This window comes from Puma concolor, chromosome B1 (assembly GCF_028749965.1).
Source record: "Puma concolor isolate L17-30 chromosome B1, mPumCon1.1.hap2, whole genome shotgun sequence".
Taxonomy (NCBI): Eukaryota; Metazoa; Chordata; class Mammalia; order Carnivora; family Felidae; genus Puma; species Puma concolor.
In genome coordinates, this window is record NC_141670.1 from 149,809,776 (window position 1) to 149,837,305 (window position 27,530).

The 27,530-nt window shown below is 36.5% G+C and overlaps 1 protein-coding gene across 3 annotated transcripts in view; it reads right to left on the reverse strand.

Annotated features, from left to right (window-relative positions):
- Window positions 1-814: 814 nt before the first annotated feature.
- The window catches only part of MOB1B (MOB kinase activator 1B), a 54,750-nt gene continuing 28,034 nt past the window's right edge, over window positions 815-27,530 (reverse strand). For all 3 annotated transcript variants that reach the window (XM_086704887.1, XM_025921400.2, XM_086704886.1), the window contains exons 2-6: window positions 23,296-23,462; window positions 18,887-18,980; window positions 12,929-13,062; window positions 9,930-10,093; window positions 815-6,851 (exon numbers count right to left, since the gene is read on the reverse strand). In XM_086704887.1, coding sequence (XP_086561013.1) covers window positions 6,774-6,851; window positions 9,930-10,093; window positions 12,929-13,062; window positions 18,887-18,980; window positions 23,296-23,350 — 525 coding nt within the window. In that variant the 5' untranslated portion in view covers window positions 23,351-23,462 and the 3' untranslated portion in view covers window positions 815-6,773. The remainder of the gene's footprint in view (window positions 6,852-9,929; window positions 10,094-12,928; window positions 13,063-18,886; window positions 18,981-23,295; window positions 23,463-27,530) is intronic.

Consider the following 27,530-nt stretch of genomic DNA (forward strand, 5'->3'; position numbering starts at 1 on the left):
CGTTGAGCATCTTTTCATGTGCCTGTTGGCCATCTGGATGTCTTCTTTAGAGAAGTGTACTCCTAGCTTTTTCTACAAATACCAATTAGTGACACTGGGATACTTTGGTGACCTGATGTTCCAAACACAAAAGCTTCTAATAAATCTCTCTAGAATATGATACTCTGAGAATACTCTAAAATACATACTTTCTTTTAGAACTTAGGTATCAGGGTAAAATGAAGATGCTCCAATACTGTTTATTAATATATTTTTAAAAAATATTTATTTACTTTTGAGATAGCACAAGCAGGGGAGGGGTAGAGGGAGGGGAACAGAAGATCTGAAGTGGGCTCTGTGCTGACAGGCTGACAGCAGTGAGCCAGATGTGGGACTTGAACTCACAAACTGGGAGATCATGACCTGAGCTAAAGTCGGATGCTCAATTGACTGAGCTACCCAGATGCTCCTATTTATTAATATTCTTTAATGGTCTATAATGAAGATAAAATACTTGATAAAAGCTTGACAGAAAGGTCAACAAATAATTATTTTGCTAACTGTTCTCATAGTAGTAGAATATTTAAAGAAAACAAACAAAAACATTAGCTTCAGGGTCAAGACTATTTGGATTCTAATCCTGGTCCTAATCAGTGATTTGTACAATTCCCGAGCTTCAGTTTTCTAGCATGCAAGACACTGAGATACCAACCTCTGAGGTTGTTGTAAACATTAGAAAAAATTTAATGTTCAACATATTCCAAACTTAAAATATTTTTCTAGGAATGTGTTCAATGTGGGAGCATCTACAGCAAAAATAATCAATAATGCAGGATTCATGGCCAAACATAACTATTTATTAATTTTTTAAATAAACATTCAGTTTCTTCCTTTAGAAAAAACCTAGAATTTAAATATTTTCCATCCCATCACATACAAGTCTGTATACATTATTTACATCTTTCAATTAAACATATTACAGATTTTCTGACATTCAGTATCCCTTTAAAAATTTTTTTTCTTAATGTTTTTATTTATTTTTGAGACAGAGAGAGACAGAGCATGAGCAGGGAATGGGCAGAGAGAGAGGGAGACACAAAATCGGAAGCAGGCTCCAGGCTCTGAGCTGTCAGCACAGAGCCCGATGTGGGGCTCGACCTCACAGACTGTGAGATCATGACCTGAGCCGAAGTCGGACGCTCAACCGACTGAGCCACCCAGGCGCCCCCAGTATCCCTTTTAAAGTAAAATGACGAAGCAGTTAAACTTTGATCTGTAATAACTAGAATTTGAGTAATCTTGGCACACTTTTCAATATAGCATTCATGTTTCCTTTCATATTTTAGACCATTTTCCCCCATCCAACTACTTAAAAATAAAGAGAATTGTGTGTTTCCATGAGAGCAGGATCTGTTGTCTTGCACATTCTCTGCGATTACACAATGTGAATAGGCTTCCATTATATGGCACTGGCAGGATTATGCTTTTGTCATCAGAAATTATCTCTACTCAAACTTTAAGAGTTGTCATGTTTATTGTACTCTCTCTCAACCTAGATTTCATGACACTGTTCCTTGATAATTTTAAGTAATAACGTATGGAAAAATTCAAATAGAACAAAAGTTAAGCATTCCCTACAGGATTAGGGCCCTTACCACCTTAGTTATGCATGTACAAAAATAACACATACAATTTAGTGACTGTAAAAAACTATTTCCCCTAAAAATAGTTATTTCTGCAGAACAATTTAAGGAGAAATGTGTTCTTAATATGGAAATGCACTAATCTATTATCTCAGAAAATGAAAATATGTACAAACCTGTAAGAAACACCAACACATAAAAATTTAATACACAGAAGAAAAATTAAATATTAACAAAAATTTTAAATTACTAATAATCTCAGCTTCAGTGACATAACTTCAAGAAAGCTGTCAACCAGAACAAACCAAAAATGCTTATGTAAGTTGCACCTGCCAACACTCCTGTCAGTGGATTACAGAAAGTGCTTCAGAACCACTAACAACAAGGACCTGCACAATCAACCCATCTGTTTTGTTCTCCTAGTGCAATGGAGGCTGAGAGGTGGGAAGTCAACAGCGTAAGGAAGTAATTTAAGGAGAAGGAGATGACAAGCCAACAGAGCTAAAAACAGGCCAGTGCTTTCATTATCTATCTTTGAGAACTGTAACCCAAAATGCTCTATTGTATAGCATTACACACAGGAAAAGAACTGGCATCATACTTGCAAAACTGAGATTATTCAATATTTTAATATGCATTTCCTGTCTTTTGTCAAAATTTAGGTTTTGTTCAGCTATAAGTGGCAGACATGGAACATAGTATTATACCTTTACAATAAATTATTCTCTATGATTAACTTGTTAGGAACATCTTAAAAGTTTAAATTGTTTGTAGTCAGAACTGTTACTATACCTTAAAATTAAATTTTTCCAATAAATCTTAAGATATCTTTACCTCTAGTAATATCATACACCATTAAACTGAAAAACAGTAATTGCTGTGGGTGAATCTTAACATTATGACAAAACTCTACTATTTAAATTATTTTAGGAGTGGATCTAGAATAGCTTGTCTAAAAATTGGTATATTCTTTAATATTTCAGAAAAGTTTCAAAATAACTTTTCCCCTTGGTATGCAGTCACATTTTCAAGTTACAAATATACTTATGGTCCCATATCTTTTAAAAAGACATTCAAAAATTTTAAAGTTATAAATGATATATGAAATGATTATACAATTTTAAATATTTTATCTGTGATACACAGGTTTAACATTCAGCATAATTATTATATAAAATTTATTCCAATTTCTTTGTACAATGATCTGCAGTCTTTTCATTTGAGTGAAAATAATGTTTAAAAAAAAGGACAAAGGTAAAGGCTATTGTTATCTTAAGCTACTTCTAAATTAAATATTGGATCCATTTTTTCATACTGTCCCTTCAATCAAAATTATCTTATAGTAGTTGAGATAAAACTCAGAAGCTATCAGGGAAAGGAACAAAAGTAGAAAACAAGAGACAGACCTTGATTTTTTAATTATTATATTTAACAATAAGGTAATTAAACTAAATTTGTAAAAATTAAATAAAACCTATACATCCAAATGACACTGTGTACTTCAAAGTAGAGACATCAGGAAACTATTCCTTTATTAAATGGTGCTACCAATGCTCAAAACATTCTCTTCTGCAAATTCAGAGCCTATGGCAGTCTTTTGAACTTCTCTAATGGTTTAGTTCTAAGAAAAAAGCAAAGTAGAGTTAAGTTTGGTGAATGAGCTAGGTCTTACTAAGCTGCCAAAAAAGTCTTCGGTGCAACTAAAATGATGAAATAGATTTTCTTGCATAGTCATAAACCAATTCTCAAGGCATCTCTGAAAATGCTCCAAAAACATTACACCCTCAAAGCATAGCTAGAAAGAATAATGCTCCCACAGGAACCACTCTGAAGATCAACTCTCATTTGGATGTTTAAGGTATGACATACTTATTTGAAAAGAAAGTCCTACAACTAACTTAATAATTGTATCTCACATTTCACCATTTCAGTGGTTATCAAAACCTCTCTCAGAGAGGGTGTACACAAAGGTATAAAAGAAATGTCATTTTGCTATTTTCCCATAAGCAAGGAAAATGCTAATACATAAAATGGAGTCTGGTGATTACATGTAAAATATAAATATCCACATCATCTGTATTTCCTGAAGATAAGAGATTGTAGTGTTTTATCTTTCCTGATAAGCCAGGCAGTAACTTAATCTGAGATATATTATACACTAAACCTGTCTTCTCCCAGCCAATACATTTTATGCTCACCCTTTACCATTTACAAATAACACAAGCAGAAAGAGCAATGTAAAATCTTTCGATGTAAAGTAAACTGACCTCCAAAGCCTCTACCAGCCAACTAACACATGCTTACTCTTTTAATGAAGTCTAATGGCATGGTTTTTATGGGAAACAGAACAATCAAGTCAGCAAATGAGAGCCAGTAGCACCATCTACTGCTTACCGAAAGATTTTCACTCTTGGATTATTAATTTTCCATCATTTAAAATAACTCCTAAAACTTGCTTCATTTCAACACTTAACCAAAGCATTGTGATAATAATACTATGTTAACTTATTACTTGATATTTTATGCTTTAATTAGTGGATGAGAAAACCAGCTTCTGCTTTAAATCTCTCTATAAAGAGCAGGGGGGAAATCATTATCTTGGTTATTTATAAACTAAATTAAGAGATCTGGGAAGAATCCAATACACATTCGTAAGCAAAGTGCTACAAAACCAGGATTTGATCCTTATTTTATAAAGGGCATCTTATTAACGCTCATGGAAACGAATCAAATCAAAGCAAGTTTTGTTAAACTGGTTATTTCTCACATGCTCTGGTGGGTGTTTCCTTACCTGTGGCCATGTAACCCCATGTACAATGCCAGGCCTCTCCCTGGGAGAACTTCTCTACTTTGTTACCATATCCATGCGTACATTACCTCCTTACTTCCTAATAATACCTCTGTTTAAAGGAATACTCAGAAGCAGGCACCTGAGATTCTGACACAGTGACAACAAACTCCTATCTACACACAGTAGGAAAGTAGGGCCTAGTACTAAACATTATTTTATAGAAACATCCTTCCATTTTTACAGTGTACTACTGTGTAAGGCTTGAAAGAGCAAGAACGATTTTTCAGTATTTTCTACACGTGGCTATTTGCAACCCCTTTGTTACTAGGATGATACAAAGTCCAACGCAGTATGGAAGACTACTGGAATAATCATGCTTCATTTTCATCAATAAATAGGACCCCATGTCACTTGATGCCAAATTTTATTTCTGAATCAACCTACAGGGATTGGTATTACCTACCTAGGTAATAAAATATTTGTTTTAAGGACATCAGTTACTTCTCACTGCAGTTTATCAATAACCATTACCAATGAACGTCCAACATACTTGCCAGGCTCTCCCATTACTTCTACTGTTGGTACTTGGAGAATGATTGTTAGAAATGAAATGGAGAAAAAGGCAGTTCCTAGTCATCATAACTGTAATGGCATTAAATTATATCACTGCTCTCCCTGTTAATGGCAAAGACAGACTGATTTATTTAATTTTAGATTCTCGCCTACTGACCATTTTTAGTCTATATAATTTCAAAGCAAGATTTCTATTCCACAAGGAAAAAAGGTATATATTTCACACTAAAGGAAGAATATATATTTGTAACTGAAGGAAACAGATCTTACCAGAAATGACAAAATCAAAAGGAAGTCTGAAAAAGATACTTCTCAAGACTAAAATTGAAGTGAAAAATGTTAAAATTATTTTAAAAATTAACTTTCTGAACTTTTTACTTATGGGAATAATTCACTAGAAAGCCATGACAAATAAAATGTAAAAGTTAATAACTACTAAATTAGCACTTACATTGTTTGATATCACTGCAAAGAAAAAGATTTCCTTTCACAGTAGAAAAATCAGAAGTCAGAATGCTTCAAATTGGGCCTATCATAAGCAGAGAAGGGTACTGTATCATTTTAAAATGACAGGCAAACACCAGCTCCATTCACTGAATGGAAATGCTGGAGAGTGATCAATTTCCCCCAAACAGTCCTTAAATTCCATGTTTAATGTCTACACCTAAAATTAATAATTTATGTTTAACTTCTCATGGAAGTTGATTCCTAAAAGGAAGTCTCTAAGACTTTGTTTACAAGAAATTGGTTAAAAACTTCATGCCACTCTACTCAAGGATTTTAAGACAAGACTTTCTGAACTTGACTCATCATACAATTCCATCTATAGCTCCCCATACAAACAAACCCTCCCAACCAAACACACACTCTTATCCATCCCCTCCTCTTCAAAGTAGAAGGGAATTCTCTAGACTTATGGCTCATTTGGCAATTGCTAAGAAACCTCACAGTTCAGCATCACCTCTGAAGATGGCAAACCTATGTAAAACCTGAATTTTTACACCTAGAGTGCAGTTAACATGTAGAAAGAAGCTAAAATGCAATAGGTATTACACTTCAACATCCTTTAGTTTCAATATCACAGATATCAAGAGATGGAAGAAAGACCTGCTTGTAGAACTTTAAACATTTGTTGAACAGAATTACCATCAATATCAAAAATAATTAATAAATACTAATTTTGTACGTTCTACATGCACACCTTTACAAATTGTGTTTCTTTAATGTAGTAAAAGCTGGAGATCACCAATTTTGGTAAACTATGGCTTTTATCATAGACATTTTAAAACATGCATCAGTAAGTGCCCTGGGTAGTAATCCTAATATTGTTCAAGCCCTGTTCAGTTCTATGTCTGTGCTTTGCACCTCAGAAGTGAGCCTACCAAGGCACTTAAAAACATAAGTCTTTTGGGGACTTCAGAAATTGGCCACAATTTACACAACACAGAACCCCCAACTGTCATCAGTCCAATCAGCAAGCGTTTTCTTTCAGCACACAGTATTATCAAAAATTCTGCAAGTAAGCAAACCAAGTAAAAAAAACAAACAAAAAAAACCACCATATGCCACTAAGACAAAACTTACCCCTATCAAATTTACAGAGAATGGTTCTTGGCTTCCTCTAGCAATTGAATATGGTTTCACTTACTCAGAATAAAGAAAAAGAAACCCAAACAAGCCCCCTAAACCTATGACAAAAATGACCGAGATAAAAATAAAACACAACCAAATCCAAATAAACTCCACACACTTCATTTGAGGAACAATTTGCACAGCTCTGCGTCCTTTTATCTGTCCTTTGAGGTGAGTTTTTCAATCAGTTCTTGGAGTGGTGCAAGTTCTCTTCTATCAATAAGGTTGAATTCCTACACACGATAAAGGCAGGAAAAAATAGTAAAAATGTATTATTTATATCTCATCCCAAAGCAGATTTCCATTAACATTTGTTGGACATTAGCTTTCAAAGTAAATAAGGGTCTTATCATTTTTTCAAAAAAATGTATTCCTATTCCCCCACTCTGTGTCTTGATTTAGGCAAATCACTTACGCACTTCTGATATTGTACACATCTGTAGTAATAGTAGGGTAAATCCCCCTACCTTGTAAAATTACTGTAGGGACTAAATGTGATACTGTGTGCTAACCACTTCATGTAATTCCTGGCATAAAGTGAATACTCAATAAATGAGAGTGCTGCTTCCTGTTAAAAGGGAATAACCATTTAGATATCGTCAAACAAGTGGGGACCAAAAACTCTAGCATCTCAGGCAAATTTCAACATTACATGAACATGAAGAGTAGAAGAGTTAAACATCAGCAAGCTATCATGAGATGTAGCATGAAAGTAACATAAGAAACACAGAGTCCACAAATGATAAACAAAATCCTGTAACAAATTAGAAAGCCTGGATTTAATTTTTGCTTCTTTATGAATTCCACTCCTGTCGTTGTGAGCTTCAATGTTGAACAGATTTCCCCACAACTATAACACCGTAAGGCTAAATAAATATAGGCTGTCTATACTTCTGATCTCATATTCTGCCATGGTGGGGCATTCTGAGCTCCCAATTTCATTCACTTACTGAGATGATCATGTCAACCATTATAGTAAGTACCGGGGGAAAGAATTAGAAGCATTTAAGAGCAAGCCTACCCCTAAGATTTGTGGGATCTGGACTAAGAACACAAATGGATATATAGCATATGACTATTAAATTTTACATTAAGCTAAAACATTGTTAAATAAAACATGTTCTATCCTCCTACCTTAACAAATATACCTTCAAAGTGACCAGGAAAGCAGATTCAAATTTAGAATTCTCAAGATTGCTCAGGATTCTGCACTGGAAAGGAGTAACATGAAGAGAGCCTATCCCTGACCCTCAGCAAACCTCCCTGATCTTCCAACACCCAGCTCTACCCGGAACTTTAAGGAGCCTCACTTGCAGGAGTGTGGACACCCTGGCTGGTTTATGTAGGCCATGGTCACACACCTTCACAAACTGCTGCCATCTCGCTACCCCTAAGATCTAGAGGTACACGTATCAGAGATATGATCATCCCTTTAAAGAATGGACCCAAGGAAAAGATCCATGCAGAACTTGGAAATATAACTGGGACCATGTGGAAAGAAAATTGAGATCAGGTACCAGAGCACAAACCAGAGGGATCTGGGAGGTATGTTCTTTGCCCTGTGGGTCCCTTACTCTGTGAGAGTACAGCTGGAGAATGACCAGAACAGGATTCTCTAAACAGTGAGGTCTAGGGCAGAGGTCCCTCTTACACCAACAAGGGGTGACTGTATACTAATGGAACTACCTTTAAGAAGGTCACAGTGTCTTAAAATACATTTCAATAGGCTCAGATGTGCTTAATGCTAGGTATCAATATTTGCTAGGAGCTGAGAGATAACATTGCATTTTCAGATAAGATCATACAGTAGGATAAAAGTAACCCTTCTGGAGGGAGAATATCCTCTCCTAAATCACTAAAACCTGAACATTAGCAATCCTCTTCTGTCTAAACCAAAGCACAGAAGCAAACTTTGGGATAAGATTTTCTTTTTTTCTATAGGTGTCTGTAGATAGGATACCATGGTAAAGTAATTCCTCTGAGCAACAGTTTTGGCAGGTTATAATCTAAAATGCGTTTATATGGGTGAAATTGAGACATGAAATGTGTGCTTTTAGTGTGAGGGGTATGTAGAGAGGGAAAATAGACACATTTTTCTTTAGTAGAGATGGGATGAGGGGAGGGCATTTGTGAGTATATGCCCACAGATAAACAAAACTAACACAATTTAAGACTTGGACTTCTGCCTACTATCTACCCTGTCAACCTCAACCAAAAAGAAGCTCATCAGCTTAACCATTTCCACCTCTTTTTCAGTCCTGCCTATTTGCTGTCTAGTTATTATAGCAGGATGAGAATATCGGACTCCTCTTAGTCTACACCCCTGGGAACTAAAGTGAGAAGGAGGAGGTCAACCAGAGTCAGAGAAAAGACCAATGGACCTCTGGAATAGCAATACTCTTTGGGGCAATTTTTTCCTCTTTTGGACATAATGAATAGTACCTAACTTAAAAATTATTCAGCATGTGGGTTTAAAAAGGAGGAGGAAAAAGGTGTTATATACAAAGCCCATTTCCAGGCCAGAATATGAAGAAAGAAAGGGAAGAAAGGAAGGAAGGAAGGAAGGAAGGAAGGAAGGAAGGAAGGAAGGAAGGAAGGAAGGAAGGAAGAAAGAAAGAAAGAAAGAAAGAAAGAAAGAAAGAAAGAAAGAAAGAAAGAAAGAAAGAAAAAAAGAAAAAGATCCAAGGTAGACAGGAATTGAGAATTGAGGGTTAAGAGGATTAGGAGGAATGCTAAAATGGTAAAGGGGCCAAGTTCATCTGGAGGCCTGCCAATTAGCCAGGTTCCTAATTCAGCCGCTCCATTATGGCCTGTTAACTGAAGCAATGTCAAGGCAAGACCTCTGAGATCCATTTTAGACTTGCATGCCACCAACCTGGAGATGAGTGGAATTTAGAAACAAAAGGCCTTATCATGGCAAGTAGAGAAGAGCATAAAGACTAGAGAGATATGGCAAATTTTATCCTAAAGGATACCTTTAGTATGGATGCAGTATTCACCTTTGAATTCTACGCATAATGCGTTTTACTGAGCAAAAAAAGCTTCCTGGGGTGCCTGGGTGGCTCAGTTGGTTATCTGCCCAACTTCAGCTCAGGTCATACCTGACAGTTTGTGAGTTCAAGCCCCAAGTCATGCTCTGTGCTGACAGCTCAGAGCCTGGAGCCTGCTTTGGATTCTGTGTCTCCCTCTCTCTCTGCCCCTCCCCCACTCACACTCTCTCACTCTCTCTCACTCTAAAATAAATAAACATTTAAAAAAAAGGAAGAAAGAAAAGAAAATCAGAACTCTAAAGGTCTCCGAATCCAACTTACCTGGACAAAAAAAATAAAGTGCTTGAAAGAAGTATTGAGATGTGCTTCCTCCTGAAGTTGGATTACAGGATCGAAATGCTGATGATAAATGTGAGCATAAACCCTAAAGAGGCGTTTGAGTATAGTTTTTGCCACAGACATGAAATTCTTCGGGAATGGGACACCTAATAAATAGATAAACAACCCCCTTATTAACAAGAGACAAGAACAAAGCAATATGAGTTTGTCAACAAATGGCAACATAAATTAACAAGACAACCCTTTAAAGAAATATTTGTGAATTATTTTACTTAGTAATACCCACTGTACTTTTCACAAGTTCTCAACATATCATGAATGAAATTAAACTTTAAAATTTCCATGGAATAAGAACTAGACTTCAGCATCACCCCTTAATGCTTCTTGTGTGCTTACCAGTTTACTAAAATGAAATAAATTTATGCCTAAGATGGTAATGAAGCTAAAACTCACACTTATATCCTTAGATTTCTTAACATCAAGTCTCAATACAAATATGTGCTGAATACAATGTATTAACCATGTTCAGTTTTACTTAAAATGCTTGTTGGGGCGCCTGGGTGGCTCAGTCAGTTAAGTGTCCAGCTTCAGCTCAGGTCATGATCTCACGGTTCGTGAGCTCAAGCCCCACATCCGGCTCTGTGCTGACAGCTCAGAGCCTAGAGCCTGCTTCAGATTCTGTGTCTCCTCCTCTCTCTGCCCCTCCCCTGATCATGCTCTGTCTCTATCTCTCAAGAATAATAAATAAACTTAAAAAAAATTTTTTTTTAAATAAATAAAATGCTTGCAACACTTTTTTATATTTTTTCTATGGAAAATTATTTCATTACTACTCCAGGTCTACATGTATTTATTTATTTTTAATGTTTATTTTTGAGACAGACAGAGACAGAGACAGAGAGAGACAGAGCACAAGTCGGGTAGGGACAGAGAGAGAGGTAGACACAGAATCCAAAGCAGGTTTCAGGCTCTGAGCTGTCAGCACAGAGCCTGACATGGGGCTCGAACTCACAAACTACGAGATCATGACCTGAGCCAAAGTTGGATGCTTAAACAACTGAGCCACCCACGTGCATTTATTCTGAAATTAGCTACAGTCCCTCTCAATGAGGCTTATTGTTTTATGAATTAGAGCACTTTTACAGCACTAAACAAATATAAAACTAGGAAAATACAAAATTTCATGTCCTTTGTTACACTGGCAAAATGATCCAGTTTGGCAAAACATAAGGCAAATATTAAAACTCCTGGATTCAGTGTCATCACATGACACTCACTTAAAAATATTATAGGTCACAAGGAAACATAAGACAAACCAAAATGAAGGGACACTATAAAACTGTATGCTTATCCTCTTCGAAAACATCAATGTCATGAAGGACCAAAAAGACTGAAGTACACATAGTCCATATTAAAGAAAGCTACAGAAACATGACAAGTGAATGAAAGCAAATGTCAAAGATTTTCTTTTGCTATAAAGGATATTATTGGGGAAATGTGAAAAATCTGAAAAAGACCTGTAAGTTAAACAACAGTATTGTATCATTGTTAAATTCCTGACTTTGATAGTTATACTGTGATTTTCTAAGGAAATGCACACTGAAGTACATTTGGATAAAGAGGCATTATACACATAACTTACTCTCAAACAGTTCAGGAAAAACAAAATATGTAGTTAGGGGGAAGAGACAGGGAAAAGAGGGGAGGAGAGGGAGGGTGGGAGGGAGGGAGAGAGAAAGTGCACACACAAATATGGTAAGAAGTTGACAACTAAAAAATCTGGAAGAAGAAAAAAAAAATCTGAAGAAGGATATACAGGATCCTGTTCTTTGCACAACTGCAAATTTTCTAAAAGTCTGAAATTGAGTCAAAATAAAAAGTTACAAAATATATTATGGGAGATAAAAGATAAGGTGAAGGCACTTAACAAAAATGATTATGATGTATGTAAGGGAGTCCTGAAAAATAGACCTTTTATTACAAAGGCTCCAAGGTAGTTTAAACATTCAATAAATGTGTTTAAAACAATCCATAATAACAGCAACTATTTACATTGTGGTCTCCTCCACCACAAACTCTGAAAGTATAAAATATAGGGGCTCATGGGTGGCTTAGTCGGTTGAGCGTCCAGCTTCCGCTCAGGTCACAATCTCGCAGTTCTGGGGTTTGAGTCCCGCTGTGTGCTGACAGCTCACAGCCTGGAGCCTACTTTGGATTTTGTGTCTTCCTCTCTCTTTACCCTCCCCTACTTGTGTGCCTCCTCTCTCCCTCCCTCCCTCTCTCTCAGAAATAATAAATGAATGAACTTTAAGAAATAAATAAAAATATAAAATGTAGTCAAAAAGCTGTCCGTTGATAGAACAAATCCTTAATTTTTTCAGAAAACACAAGTTGTAAGAAGTTTGAGAGGGTAAAATCATATGAACTAGCTGGCTATGAACAATTTCCACTTGAAAGGTCAGCCCTGAAGAACAAATAAAAAAAAAAAGCAAATGTCATTCAAGTTGCTAACAGGCCAACCCCTCAAAATCTTCTGGTTTTCTTCTCACCTAGCTTGATTTCATAGTCTGTAAGATTCACACTGTGGTCATAAATTCAAATTCCCTCTTTGCTGAAAATACACTGTAAAACTGAATATAAGTTACATAAACTTCTTCCCTAAACAAGAAATGGATATGACTATGGCAGATGATATTGGCTGCCTACTCAGCATCCAGTCTCTTTTTTCTATAACACAGGCCAAATTTTGTTACTATCCAAGATATACGGATATTCTCACTGTTTAAAATTACAGGGAGGTTTAACTTAATGTTCATGATAAACTTGGTATGGAAAAGATAAGGCACTTAAATGTGTAAGATTAGAAATATTGTGATAGATATGATAGGCTAGTATGGTTCCTGGAAGAGAGCCAGAAAGTTCCAAAAACATATAAAATTATATAAAGCATAATGGATCCCAATTATACAAAACAATCATACCAATTTTTGATGGAAATAATGTCTCATCATCCAACTGGTCCTGAACCCAAGTCATCAGGTAATCAATATACTTTGGCGCAGAGCACTTAATAGGCTTCTTTATGTTTGTTCCATCTGCCCAGTGATACTCATATCTGTATTGGAAAGATAACAGGCACACAGAATAGCAGAGTATACCCATACAAAAAGCATATATTTTTATATTGTTAAATGTATGTATATCATGAATGTATACAGGACATGTTTTAAACAATCTGCTCCTCCAAATAAAGATCTTTTGCATTTGGCATTTAAATTTAGAGTTTTTAAACTGCTACTGACTGGACTATTTTGGATTTAGCATGATCCAAACTAAGCTGATCCATCAATCTCAACTTTTCTAAGTTTTTCTTTATATACAGCATTTGTATTTTAGAATCATACATTGCCATGGTAGAAAACCTAGCTAACTTTCCACGTCTCCACTTCTGTGATAACCATCTTTAATCTTTATGGTTTTTTTTTTTTCTTTGAAAAACATTTCTTATGCAGTACAATTATTTTTACTTGTAGTTTTAAATTTGGGGTTAAGGATAGAGAACGGCATGGAAGATGCATGAAGAAGAGAATGATTCAGTATTTGAGTACCTTTGGCTGAAAAGCCAAATTTGCCTTTAAAGAAAAATGGCAACTCAAATAAAGATGCCTATAGGATTTGGGTATTAACAGAACACTATTGTTTGGTATAATCAACATTTAATGTACACCGACCATGTGAGAAATACTGTATCAAGGAATACTGTTCTTGACCAAGGGACACTAAAATGAAAGAAACTTTCCATACTGTTATGGAAAATAGACTAGTAGAGGAGATAGGCTCATAAATGAGTAAGTAAAGACAGTATGGCAAGACTGGTAATGGAGTTATACACAAACCCATACCCACATGCAACCACAACCTGATTTTTTTTTTTTAATTTTTTTTTTTTAACGTTTATTTATTTTTGAGACAGAGAGAGACAGAACATGAATGGGGGAGGGTCAGAGAGAGGGAGACACAGAATCTGAAACAGGCTCCAGGCTCTGAGCGGTCAGCACGGAGCCCGACGCGGGGCTTGAACTCACGGACTGCGAGATCATGACCTGAGCCGAAGTCGGCCGCCTAACCGACTGAGCCACCCAGGTGCCCCACCACAACCTGATTTTTAAGATAAGGAATAAACACACAGCTGCAACTCCAAAGCATAAAAATCTCCAAACTGAACTATCATTTCGTTTTTTAGTTTCCAAAAGATTACTTGGCTACCATTTAGCTTATCTCTTTGAATCAGTTTTGTTTTTCTAACCCTGTTCCAATTTAGACTAACAAAATGACAGGTCAGTGAGTCTAACGAAGGAGGTGAAATAAAATATAATGGGAAATACTACAGAATATTTTAAATAATAAAAATTATCTTGAGATAGGATAAATAAGGAATCTATTTAATTATAGCTACTTATACCTGAACAATAAACCTAAACACAATACACCTGCATAAACATTCTAACAGCATACCTTACTGCCAACCCTGGGCAACAGGGTAGATTATCAAGTCTACTTTGAAGGTCTTCAAGAGGAGATTCTCCAACTTTTGGCATCCTGTTCCACTGCTTAATCACTTTCATAGTCCAGAGATTCTTCCTAATATGAAACTAAAGTCCCGAGGGACACTTAAGCCTATTGTTGTTTGATCCTCTTAGGAGACATAGATCATGAACCACATAACTTTTAGCATCATTACTCTTCACTTAAAGACAGGACTCATCCATGTTTTCTCCCACATGTTAAGAAACCTTAACATTTTTGCCTTTCCTTGCAATCATATTTTTCATTTTATTAGTGATCAGGTGTTCCATATTCATTTTTAAATGCAAAAATAAAAAATGGACACAGTTGACCTAAAAATCATTTTCAATATTCTGAAGTTTTTAAACACACTTATTTTCAATATCCTAAAGCTTTTTGAAAAATAAAACTATATATTGCTTACACTTCTACAGTTTATAACTATGATTCCTCGATCCATTCTTATTCTTTTGTCATGTCTATACTTAAGAATGACTTCATCCTGTAATTCTATTTTGCCCACATTGATTTTTTTATTCCACCTCTGACAGACCATTCTCTTTGAAATTTATTTCCATCATCATGGTATAAACTTATCAACTGCAAACTACAAAATACTCATCATTTCTTGGTTAATAATAATAACTGACAAAATCCTCTGAGCCATCACTCAATACCACTTTACAAGGGGCCAGTACTAAGCTACTAACAAATGCCTCTCCTTGGTACAATCCCAAACATCTTCTAGTAAAGATGGCAAAGCATGACGACAAATGCATCTTCTCAGCACTAAAAATGGGCATAAGACTCTCAAAAAAAAAAAAAAAAAGGGAAGGGAGGGAGTGAGGGAGTGATGGCAGGTAGAAAGAAAGGTAGAAGGAGGGGAGGGAAGAAGGATGGATGAACGGAAAGGAGACAAGGAAGATCATTTTTTGTTTTTCCAGTATCTTTACAGAGATCCCGTGCCTGTTACTTTTGAAAAATTAGATACATTCCTCCTAACCAGCTTACTTAGATAAGGTTTCTGCAGGAAAAGTGATCAGACCAGTATTCTAAGTGGTAGTAATTCTCCCTAGTTCACAGGAACAAGGATATTGGTATAATATCAGAAAACCTCACAATAAAATACTGATCAATTTCAGAGGGGGAAATGACAAATTTGTGGTAAAGAAACCTTGCAAACACTCAGATGATAAAGTAATCAGGGTTAATATCACCAGTGATGGGACAGTTGATATTGTGTGTGCCCTCTGATATGATCCACTGAGAAGAAATTTATCATTTCTATGATGTCCTGCCAAGATAGCAAAGCCTAAATGTGGTCACAAGGAAACATCAGACAGACTGTATCAGGGGTCCCCAAGATCACCCCCATGTTTGACGATTTGCTAAGAGGACTTACAGAACTCAGCACACAGTTGTACTCACAGCTATGATCTATTACAGTGAAAGAACACAAACCAAAATCAACAAAAAGAAAAAGCAAACAGGGCAAAGTCCAGAAGAAACCAGGCACAAGTTTCCAAGAGTCTTTTCCCAGTGGACTCACAAGGGCCACACTTAATTCCCCCAAGACTGAGCTATGATAACACATGTTAAATACGATCTACCAGGTAAGCTCATTAGTGATTCACTGTCCAGATTTTTTATTGAGAAATGGTCAAGATGCACCCTCTGCATGGCACATATTAAAATTCTAAACTCCCAGAAGGAAAGCATAAGCCATACTGTTTGTACAAACAGTTTAGGCACAGTGAGCCTGTTTTAACAAATAGGGAGGTGGGAACCCTTTCAAAATCCCAGGTTCTCAGATGCTATCCAAGGATCAATTGTGTAAACAGGCCTTTTGAGGGGTAACAGTCAGGCCTGCTATGTTAAGTCTTTTCTGTATAAAGAAAAGAAATACTGGAAAAGACTGAGGAACTGTTCCAAACTGAAGGTACCTGAAAAGATAAGTCAAATAAATGCCATACATATTCCTAGGTAGAATCTTAGACCAGAAAGGAAAAACTGAGCAGTAATGAAATGTGAATAGTGTCTATGGACTGGAGGAAGTGATGTGGAGGGTTTGTATATTGGTTATACAGAAGACTAACTTTGTTTTTGGCAAATACACAGTTGAATATGAAGGGGTAAAGATGCATTAATGTCTATAACTTGCTCAAAAGGTTCAGAAAAAATTGTTAATGAGTACATATACAGAGTAGGTGATGAAACAAATGTAGTAAAATGTTAATAATTACGGAATCTGTGTGGAAAAGATACGGAGGGGCCTCTGGGTGGCTCAGTCGGTTAAGCATCCAACTTTGGCTCAGGTCATGATCTCACGGTTCATGAGTTCAATCCCCACGTCGGGCTCTGCTGACAGCTCAGAGCCTGGAGCCTGCTTCAGATTCTGTCTCTGTGTCTCTCTGACCCTCCCCCGCGTGCGCACTGTCTCTCTCTCTCTCTCTCTCAAAAATAAACATTAATAATTAAAAAAAAAAAGATATGGGAGTTCCTTGTGTTCTGGCACCTTTTCTGTACACTTAAAATTATTGAAGTTTCAAGGTTTGAAATAGTCTGAAAGTAAGTTCTTTTCAAAAAAAATTACCTTAAGAGATATTTAAATCATATTCTTTTGAACATCTTTGATGATGGCAAACTGTCAGTTTTTCTTTAAAAGATTCTGGGAAATAGCTAAGCTCATTTGAAATTAATTTGAAGAATAAGGGTAGACAACTCCAAGTAATACTCTGCTCAGTATGTGAATTTGGTCAAAAAATAAAAGTATGACTATGAAGTACTAAAACTGAATCTCTTGGGTAGTAAGTAATCTGACTGACACTGTAGTTTAAAAGTTACCAAAATTAGGGGTGCCTGGGTGGCTCAGTCAGTTAAGTGTCAGACTCTTGATTTGGGCTCAGGTCATGATCTCAGGGTTGGTGGGATTGAGCCCTGCATAAGGCTCAGCGCTGTTAGCACAAAGTCTGCTTCAGATGCTCTCCCTCTCTGTCTGCTCCTCCCCTGCTTGTGCTCTGTCTCGGTCTCTCTCTCTCCCTCTCAAAAATAAACAAACATGAGAAAAATTTATAAAAATAAATACATAAAATAAAAGTTACCAAAAATATTCTAAAATAAGTGATGAGCAATCTAAGGTCGCTACTTAAAATGATAATACCCCTAAGCACTAGTAAGTTTGGGCAATGTTGTCTTGTTTTTGGTGTGAAGCATATACTTCACAAAAAGTCAGCATTAAAAATAAAACTTCTCTCTTTATGTCTCATAAGTACCAATTAATCTTTCTTAAAGTTATAAAATGACACAATGTAGCAATTGAGAGTACAGGCACTAGGGGTGGCTGGGTGGCTCAGCCCATTAAGCATCTGACTTTGGCTTCGGTCATGATCTCACAGTTCATGAGTTCAAGCCCCACGTCAGGTTCTGTGCTGACAGCCTGGATCCTGCTTCGGATTCTGCACCTCCCCTGCTCATGCTCTGTCCCTCTCTCTATCTCCCAAAAATAAATAAAATGTTAAAAAAAAATAAAAATAAAAAAAAAAAAGAGTACAGGCACTAGACTCAAAGAGACCTGTATTTTAAATCTGGTTCTGCCTGCTTTTAGATAATAGGACATCTTACTTAACCTTTCTCAGACTCCATTTCTTTTCTTACCTCATAGGGTTGTATGAAGTAAAAGATAAAATGCATGAAAGGCTTGACATTTTAGGTAGCTCTAAATAAATGGTAGCAGCCATTGTTATCATCAGCCATAGTAGTAATAAAGGCCAGTTTCAAGAATCTATCGATCCAAGCAGACATTTATCAAGTGCTAACCAGGTGGCAAGCACTGTTCTTGCACCAAAAAGGATTTAAACAAAGAAGGAATCTAATAGGTTAAATAAGACATGTATAAACAGTGCAAGAAAGAAATATAATCACAAAGACAAAAAGGTTAAATAGATCAGATCTAGTCTGAAAAAATCAAAAGGTTTAGAAGCAATTGATGTGAGCCTTGCAGATGGGTAGGATTTTTTAAAAATATTGCCAGATGATTAGAGGGAGATGGGAAGAGAAGAAAAATATCCAAGAGAATAATGGAGTAAGCACGTTTTCAGAGTGTATGCAATGGAAGGAACAGCAAGGCATTGCCAGTAATCTAGTTTGGATAGACCAGAGAAGATTCATAAGCAAAGAGAGAAAAGTTTGGAAGGAGGATTATACAGGGAGAGCCAGAAAACTCAGGCTAAGAAATCTGGACTTAATGTATCAGTCATTGGCGAATCGTGCTACATTGGTGAAGGAGATGCTACACAAAGAAATTATATGTTCAGAAGCTTTCTTTCTAAGAACTTTTAAGTAAAAATGAGAAGTGATTATGAACCATGTCTTACTTTGGGCCAGCTGACATCACCGGACAACTTTCCTCTGTACAGAAATCTGTGATTGTTCCATAAAGCATATTAATCTGATTGAAGAAATCCACAGCTGCAAAGCAAATACCAGTTATAAGTAAAAAATTAAATTTTAATTTTACTCAAGCAGAATCCTAGATTTATCAGTGTTCTTTTCTCCACAAAGAACAGGTGAAAAGCATACAAAGAAATCACAATACTTGGTTACACTGAAATTAGGGGTTTCTGTTTGTTAAGTGGCTCCCTTAAGCAGATAAAATAGCAAAGCAGAGAGTGGGAGAAATTCTTTGCAACACATATAACCAACAAAAATCTTGTATTCAGAATATATAAAGAACTCCTATGAATCAAAAAGAAAACTACAACCCAGTAGAAAAATGTGAGACAATTTTGAACCCCAACCGTTAACAAAAGAAGCTTCCAGATGGTCAAAAAGCACATGAAAATAGAGTGGCGATCATGGAATTGCAAATTTAAATGATAGTGGGATGCCGGTCCATAGCCATCAAAAACGTTAAAATGTATTTGAAAATGCAAAGAGCTATGAATATCCAACACATTCTTAAGGAAGAACAAGATGAACATCAAAATTTGTAAAGCACAATGGATAAAATAGTGCGGTCTTAGTAGACCAATGGAACAGAATGGGGAACAGAATGGAGACCAGAATGGAGACCAGAAACAGACAAGAAACAGCAAGCACAGAAGCATGTTAGTTTTAGGTGTACAATATAATGATTCAACAATTCTACACATTAGTCAGTGCTAATCACAATAAGTGTACTCTTAATCTGCTTCACCTATTTCACCCATTCCCCCCCATTCACTTACACAAATATTTCTTCTTTTTTTTAATGTTTATTTATTTTTGGAGGGGAGGGGCAGGGAGAGAGGGAGAACAGAATCACAAACAGGCTGTCTTCTGAGCTATCAGCACAGAGCCCCACACAGAGCTTGAACTCACGAACCTGGAGATCATGACCTGAGCCAGTCGGACGCGTAACCAACTGAGCCACCCAGGTGCCCTCACAAAGATATTTCTTAAGAAGAGCACAAAAAGCACTTATCATAAAGGAACAGTTTTCTATGTTTCATTGGACTTATTCCTGGGTTTGCAATATTTTTGATGCTATTTATAATTTTTATATTGACTCTAGTAACAATCTTATTAAATTTACCTATTGGTAATAATAATATTGGTGCAGTAATAATCCTAATATTTCGATTTTTCAACATTCATTCATATTGACTATGAATGAATATGTTTTCCTCCAAGTGATATTAAGAAAGCAATCCCATGTAGAAGCACGTGGGTGGCTTAGTCAGCTAAGCATCTCACTCTTGATTTTGGCTCAAGTCATGATCTCACAGTTGTAGATCAAGCCCCGTGGTGGGCGCTCCCCACCCCCTCCCCCCACTGCTAAGCATGGAGCCTGCTTGGCATTCTGTCCCTCCCTCACCCTCTGCCTCTCTCCCTCACTTGCAGTCTCTCTCTCTCTCTCTCTCTCTCTCTCTCTCTCTCAAAAAAAAAGAATAATAAAATTAATAATAATAATAAAGTAAAATAAATTAAAAATAAAAATTAATAAAATACTTTTAAAATCCCATTTATAATTGCACCAAAAATAATAAGACATTGAGGAATAAAGCTAACCAAAGAAGTGAAAGACGTGTACTCTGAAAACTATAAAACATTTATGAAAGAAATTGAAGATGACACAAAGAAACAGAAAGACATTTCATGCTCATGTATTAGAAGAACAAATACTGTTAAAATGTCTATACTACCCAAAGCAAACTACAGATTTAATGCCATCTCTATTTAGTATTTTTCACAAAACTAGAACAAATAATCCTAAAATTTGTATGGAACTACAAAAGACCCCAGATAGCCAAAGCAACCTTGAAAAAGAAAAGCAAAGATGGAGGCATCACAATTCCCAACTTCAAATTATATTACAAAGCTGTAGTGATCAAAACAGTATGGTACTGGCACAAGAGAGACACATACATCAATGTGATCAACAGAACAGAGAGCCCAGAAATAAACCCACACTTATATGGTCAATTAATGTATGACAAAGGAGGCAAGAATATACAATGGGGAAAGGACAACCTCTTCAACAAATGGTGCTGGGAAAATAGAACTGGACCACTTTCTTTCATCATACACAAAAGAAACTCAAAATGGATTAAAGACCTAAATGTGAGACCTGAAACCATAAAAATCCTAGAAGAGAGCACAAGCAGTAATGTCACTGGCCATAGCAACATTTTTCTAAATATGTCTCCTGGGGCAAGGGAGATAAAAGCAAAAATAAACTGCAGAGACTACATTAAAAAAAACAGCTTCTACACAGGAAAGGAAACAGCCAAAAAAACTAAAAGGCAACCTACAGAATGGGGGAAATATTTGCAAATTACATATCCAATATGGGGGTAGTATCCAAAATACATAAAGAACTACAAACTCAACACACAAAAAACAAATAATCCAATTAAAAAATGGGCAGAAGACATGAACAGACATTTCTCCAAAGAAGACATACAGATGGCCAACAGACACATGAAACAATGTTCATCATCACTTACCATCAGGGAAATGCAAATGAAAACTACAATGAGATATCATCTCACATCTGCCAGAATGGCTAAAATCAACAACACAAGAAACAACAGGTTGGTGAGGACATGGAGAAAAAGGAACCCTCATACACTATTAGTGGGAATGCAAACTGGTTTAGCCACTGTGGAAGATAGTACAGAGGTTCCTCAAAAAATTCAAAACAAAATTACCACATGATACAGTAATTCCACTACTAGGTATTTACACAAAGAATACAAAAACACTAATTCAAAAAGATATATGCACCTCTATGTTTATTGCAACATTATTTACAATAGCCAAAATATGGAAGCAACCCAAGTGTCCGTCCATAGATGAGTGGATAAAGAAGATATGGTGTTTTTGTGTGTGTGTGTGTGTGTGTGTGTGTGTGTGTATACACACACACACACACACACACACGTATATACATATATATATATACACACATATATGTGTAGAGAGAGAGAGAGAGAGAGAGAGAGAGAGAATGGAATATTACTCGGCCATAAAGAAGAATGAAATCTTGCCATCTGCAACAACATGAATGGATGCAGAGAATATAATGCTAAGCTAAATAAGCCAAAGAAAGACAAATACCACATGGTTTCATTCATATGTAGAATTTTTAATTTATTTTTTCTTTTAGTAATCTCTATATGCAACATGGGGTTTGAACTCACAACCCCGAAAAAAAGAGTCACACACTCCACTGACTGAGTCAGCCTGGTGCCCTCCTATGTGGAATTTAAGAAACTAAACAAAAAAGGGAAGACAAAGGGAAAAGGCAAGGGAAAGGGAAAGAAAAAAGAAAAGAGACGAACCAAAAACAGACTCTTAACTGTAGAGAACAAACTAGCGGTTGCCAGAGGGGAGGTGGGGCAGGGAGCAGATGGTGAAAGAGGTGAAGGGGGTTAAAGAGTAGTACACTTATACTGATGAACATTGAATAATGTATAGAATTGGTGAAAACATGCTATTGTTTACACCTGAAACTAATATAACACTGTAGGTTAACTACACTGGTTTTAAAATTTTTTAAAAGGTCTACTCCAAAAAAAGAGTACCTGATAAACATATTTTACTAATTTCATAAGATCATTATTGAATTTCCTTTAAAAAAAAAGGCATAGATAAGTAACTGAGTGTACTACTGAGAGAGGCAATTTAGCATAGTGATTAAAGTGAGTCTCTACTTGTGATGAGCACCGGGTGATGGATGGAAGTGTTGCATTACCATATGGTATACCTGAAACTAATGTAACACTATATGCTAACTAGAATTAAAAGAAAAACTTAAAAAAAAAAAATGTAGTCTCTAAAACTCTAAAGCTCTATATTTGAGCCCAGGTTCTATCATTTGATAACTATACGACTTAGGCAAATTACTAATCTTTCTGTCTTACCTTCCTTATCTATATTAAACTGAAATAATAGTACCTACATCATGATGCTATAAAGATGAAATAAAAATAATCCATGTAGAAAGGATAACAGAGGGTAAGACATAGAATTAGTGTTCCATAAACATTAATTGCTGTTATTATTTTTTTCCACTGAAGATGGTAAATCTGTGCTTTGTATTACATTATAACAGGAGACAAAAATTTCATAGAACTCCATATTCACAAATAAAATAACACAAAGGCTAAAGTGGATTGAGGTATCACTATCCTGTGACATTAAGTTGCTAACTAGAACCTAGAACAGACAGCATTCCAACACTAACCTATAATGAGGCTACTAACCTAATTTAGAGCTTACTGAGAAACAGGCTACTTACTGTTCACTGCAACCCATTCATTTAGATCTTCCCCCTCAGGAAGCATGACCGCCATCCGGAGATTACCACTACCAAGTGTGGCTTCTGCGTGCTTTAAGAGCTCATACTGGTGAGAACCCTCTGGAATGTTCTTCTTTGGTTTAAATGTTTTAGAGGAGCGGCTACCACTGTGAATAGAAAAGAAAAGAAGAACCTCAATATTTAAGGCACAACTTTCAACAGAGTTGCCTATACTGTATTACTGAATAAAATAACATTGAGGTGATCCTAATGTCTACAAATAAACAGCCCTAAATTGTACTGGCTACGTTAAATCCCAGTGCAATAATGGTGGTGACTACTATGTTTGATACCCCAAACTCCTACAAATCTTCCCTACATTCCTACTGCAACTCCCAAGGAGAAAGATAATTTTTAGCTATAACTAATCCAGTGTTTCACAATAAATTAGATTCAGGATTATAGGTTGTAATCTATAAAAACAAAATAGTACTTCTATAATCATTTTTGGTCATTTTATTCCTTTTCACCCCTATTCTAAGTCCCTCATTTTACTACAAGTAATTTATTTCCTTCATTAAAGATAGTTTCATGTCAATAAAACACAAAAATCCCAGAGTGAGAATGAGAAGCTACATGTTCTGCCCAGTTTTAGGAAACATCATCAATCTTAACCCAGAATTCCACATATGCAGATAAGTAGCTAGACATTAATATGGTTGGCTTCTCAAATTTCTCAGTTCGTGTGGATACATAAACACACACATTTTTTAAACGGATTGAATGAAACTAGTATTAGAAATGTTTTTAAGAGTTTTTAAGAGATGGATTCTTCTGTTAATACTATCAAATTTTTATCAAACTGTATTATATCCTGGTAATTCCTTCTCAATACTTCCCTTTTCTTCTCTTCATATAGAAAGGAACAGTTAAGAAGGAATTAGAACAAGGAGAGGCTGGGTATGTGCGAACTCTAAAGTTTCATGTTACTAAATTCATACCACCAAAAACATTCAGTGAACATATGAATATGGAAAGGAAATTCCAAGAACAGACAGTTACACTTTGCAAGCTCTCCATAGCTTTTCACTCATTGCCTCCTTCTCCCATGCTTAGCCCCATGATCTCTCCTGTTTTCGCCAAGATAAAGGGTAGTTCTCAGTGCTGGTCACATATTATAATTACCTCAGGAGCTTTCAAAAAGTACTGAGGATCCTGAGTAAACTAAGAACCCAGTATCAAATTCAACCCAAATATGGAATTCAAATGACAGGTATTTTTCATTCTAAGGCAATGGAATTGTTGTTTAAACCGAACTCTCTGTTCAGATGTTTAATTAGAGTACACTGATGTTCTTCATATTATTGCCCCCTCCCTCTGCCAGGTATCTCTACTCAACAGCCAAGGTAACTCTAAAAGCACTGATCAGACATTACTCCTCTGCTTAAAACCACCCAGTGGGTTTCCAGTGCCCCAAAGTAAATCCAAATATCAAATATTAAGACAGAGGCCCTGGGGGTGCCCGGGTGGCTTAGTCAGTTGAGTGTCCAACTTCAGCTCAGGTCATGATCTCGCTGTCCATGAGTTTGAGCCCCGCATCAGGCACTGTGCTGACGGCCTGGAGTCTGCTTCAGATTCTGTCTCCCTCTCTCTCTCTGCCCCTTCCCCGCTCATGCTCTGTCTCTTTCTGTCAAAAATAAATAAACATTTTTTAAAAAGTTAAAAAAAAAAAAAAAAAAAAAGACAAGAGGCCCTGGACCGAAACCCTTCTTCAGTTTAATCACAGAATGCATTAAACACCAAATCCTCTCCCAGCATCTCTAAAATATAAAAACATAAAGATCATTATGCCTACACCAAACTTGAGACTTACTTTATTTTCCAGCTCTTCTCACCCTTTGTTTATCAAAATTTAGTGTGAGAAACAAACCTCACCAACATTTTCTACAAAGACATTTTACTGATTTATGTGTGATTAATGACAAAAATAGCTCTCCTATGACTAATCTGGTGCATGTCTTCAGGCAGGGTGTTAAAGTTAAATACACTCTCTTTAATTAGCCACTGTTCCAGTTAATGCAGCAACTGAGGACGTGACAAGCTGTTCTGAAAAGCGCTGGCGGAACACATGAGGATTATTAAGGACATCAGTTGTGCCTGCACTCAGAGGAGGGTCAGAGCCTCACCTGCCCCCCAAAACCATCTACTTGTTGACCCACTCTGCCATGAAGTCTTAGGCTTCCAAATGTTTTCTTGATTGATACTCCACCCAGAATTGGTCTTCCACAAAACTAAGTAAATCTACCTCATAAGACTTTAGTTTTGAGTAGAAAGAAAAAAAAAAAAATCTGAGCTCGATTTTGTGAAGGCCAGCTATGTTATCTTAGGCAAATACCCCAACTTTCTTGAGCCTATTCTTTCTTAAGCAGTGAAAGCCTAATTAAAATAACAAAACATCACCACTGTCTAGATCTTAGATCTGCTGCAAAATGAGAAAAGTAATATATGTGAAATAAAGTTTGGTTAAAACTGTAAAGTGCTGTGCAAATGTTAGTTTTTTCATTGTCCTTCCTGTTCCCGAACCAGAATGAGAGAGTCACAAAGCAAAGGGTAGCACAATATCCAAAGCAGTATTCAATCACCACTCCCACCTTCTTCTTCTAAGACTGGATGGGGGGGGGAGGGAGCGGCGGGGAATATAACCCTACTTCAGAAACAAATGCTTTTACACATCAAGTTTATGAAAGAATTTTTTTTTAATCCTGTTTTATTTTTTGGTGCTAGTCCCATATGAAGGTTCGGGTGATCTAATGCTAATCATGGAAATCAAGAAAACAAGGTTCTATTCCTCATTTTGCCACTTTCTTTTTATGTTACTTAGGAAACCACAAATTATCATCTGGGCTTCAATTTATTTGGTTTTTTGAAAGTCTGGAAAATAACTTTTTACAAAAAGGTATAATTTAAGAGATGAGATAATGTTTATAAAGTGATCTTAGTTCCCTGTAGACTACTGACTTCCTTCTCTGTTCCTCATTTCCATGTACACTTAAACTTCAAAAATGTTTTCAAGTTCTCTAGTTTTCTTTCTCTCTGACGCTTCTGCTTTATTCAGGCAATATAACCTAACCATTTCAATACTCTATATTTTTTATATATTCTTTTTAAAAACCATATTCAGGGGGTGCCTGGGTGGCTCAGTCGGTTAAGCATACTACTTTGGCTCAGGTCATGATCTCACAGTTTGTGGGTTTGAGCCCTGTGTCGGGCTCTGTGCGGACAGCTCAGAGCCTGGAGCCTGCTTTGGACTCTGCCTCCCTCTGTCTCACTGCCTCTCCCCTGCTTGTGCTCTTTCTCTCTAAAATAAATAAACATTAAAAAAAAAAAAAAAAAAAAGAAGAAGAAGAACTCAGCTTTGTCCTTTATTTTTTTTTAATTTGTTTTAAGTTTATTTATTTTGAGAGACAGAGCATGGAAGTGGGGTAGGGGCAGAGAGAGAGGAGAGAGAATCCCAAGCAGGCTCCGCACTGTAGGCACAGAGCCCAATGTGGGGCTCGACCTTGTGAACCGAGAGATCTTGACCTGAGCTGAAACCAACAGTCGGACGCTTCACCGACTAAGCCACCCAGGCACCCCCTTAACTTTGTCCTTTAAAAAATAAAAAAAAAAAAAAAACATATTCAGCTTTGGTGTGCCTGGGTGGTTCTGTCAGTGAAGCATCTGACTCTTGACTTCGGCACAGGTCATGATCCCAGGGTCGTGTTATTGAGCCCTGTGTCAGGCTCTGTGCTGAGCATGGAGCTTGTTTAAGATTCTCTGTCTATCCGCCCCCCTCCCTCACTCAGGTGCTCTCTCTCTCCAAAAAAAAATTATTAAAAAATAAATTAAAAAAAAAAAGCATATTCAGCTTTTTCAACAGCTACCTGAAACTTCCTCTAGTATCCACCATACCCTGGAAGGGGGGGGGGTCAGTACTAGTCCTCATTCCTAGGTCAAAAGATCAACTGACAGAGTCCTCAAGTTCAAAAGCACAAAGAGGAAAGCATATATGCAAAAGTCCTCATCAATGAGTACAAAGCTCTTATAATAACAATGTATGCCCAAATGCATGTGTGTCACATGGCATTTTAAGATATTTGGTGAAAATATTCAAAGACATTTTCAATAACAGAAAGTATGTTGCCCTCCCAACCCACCCTCCTCAGAAGAAATCTGCTTATCTGAAGAATCTCAGA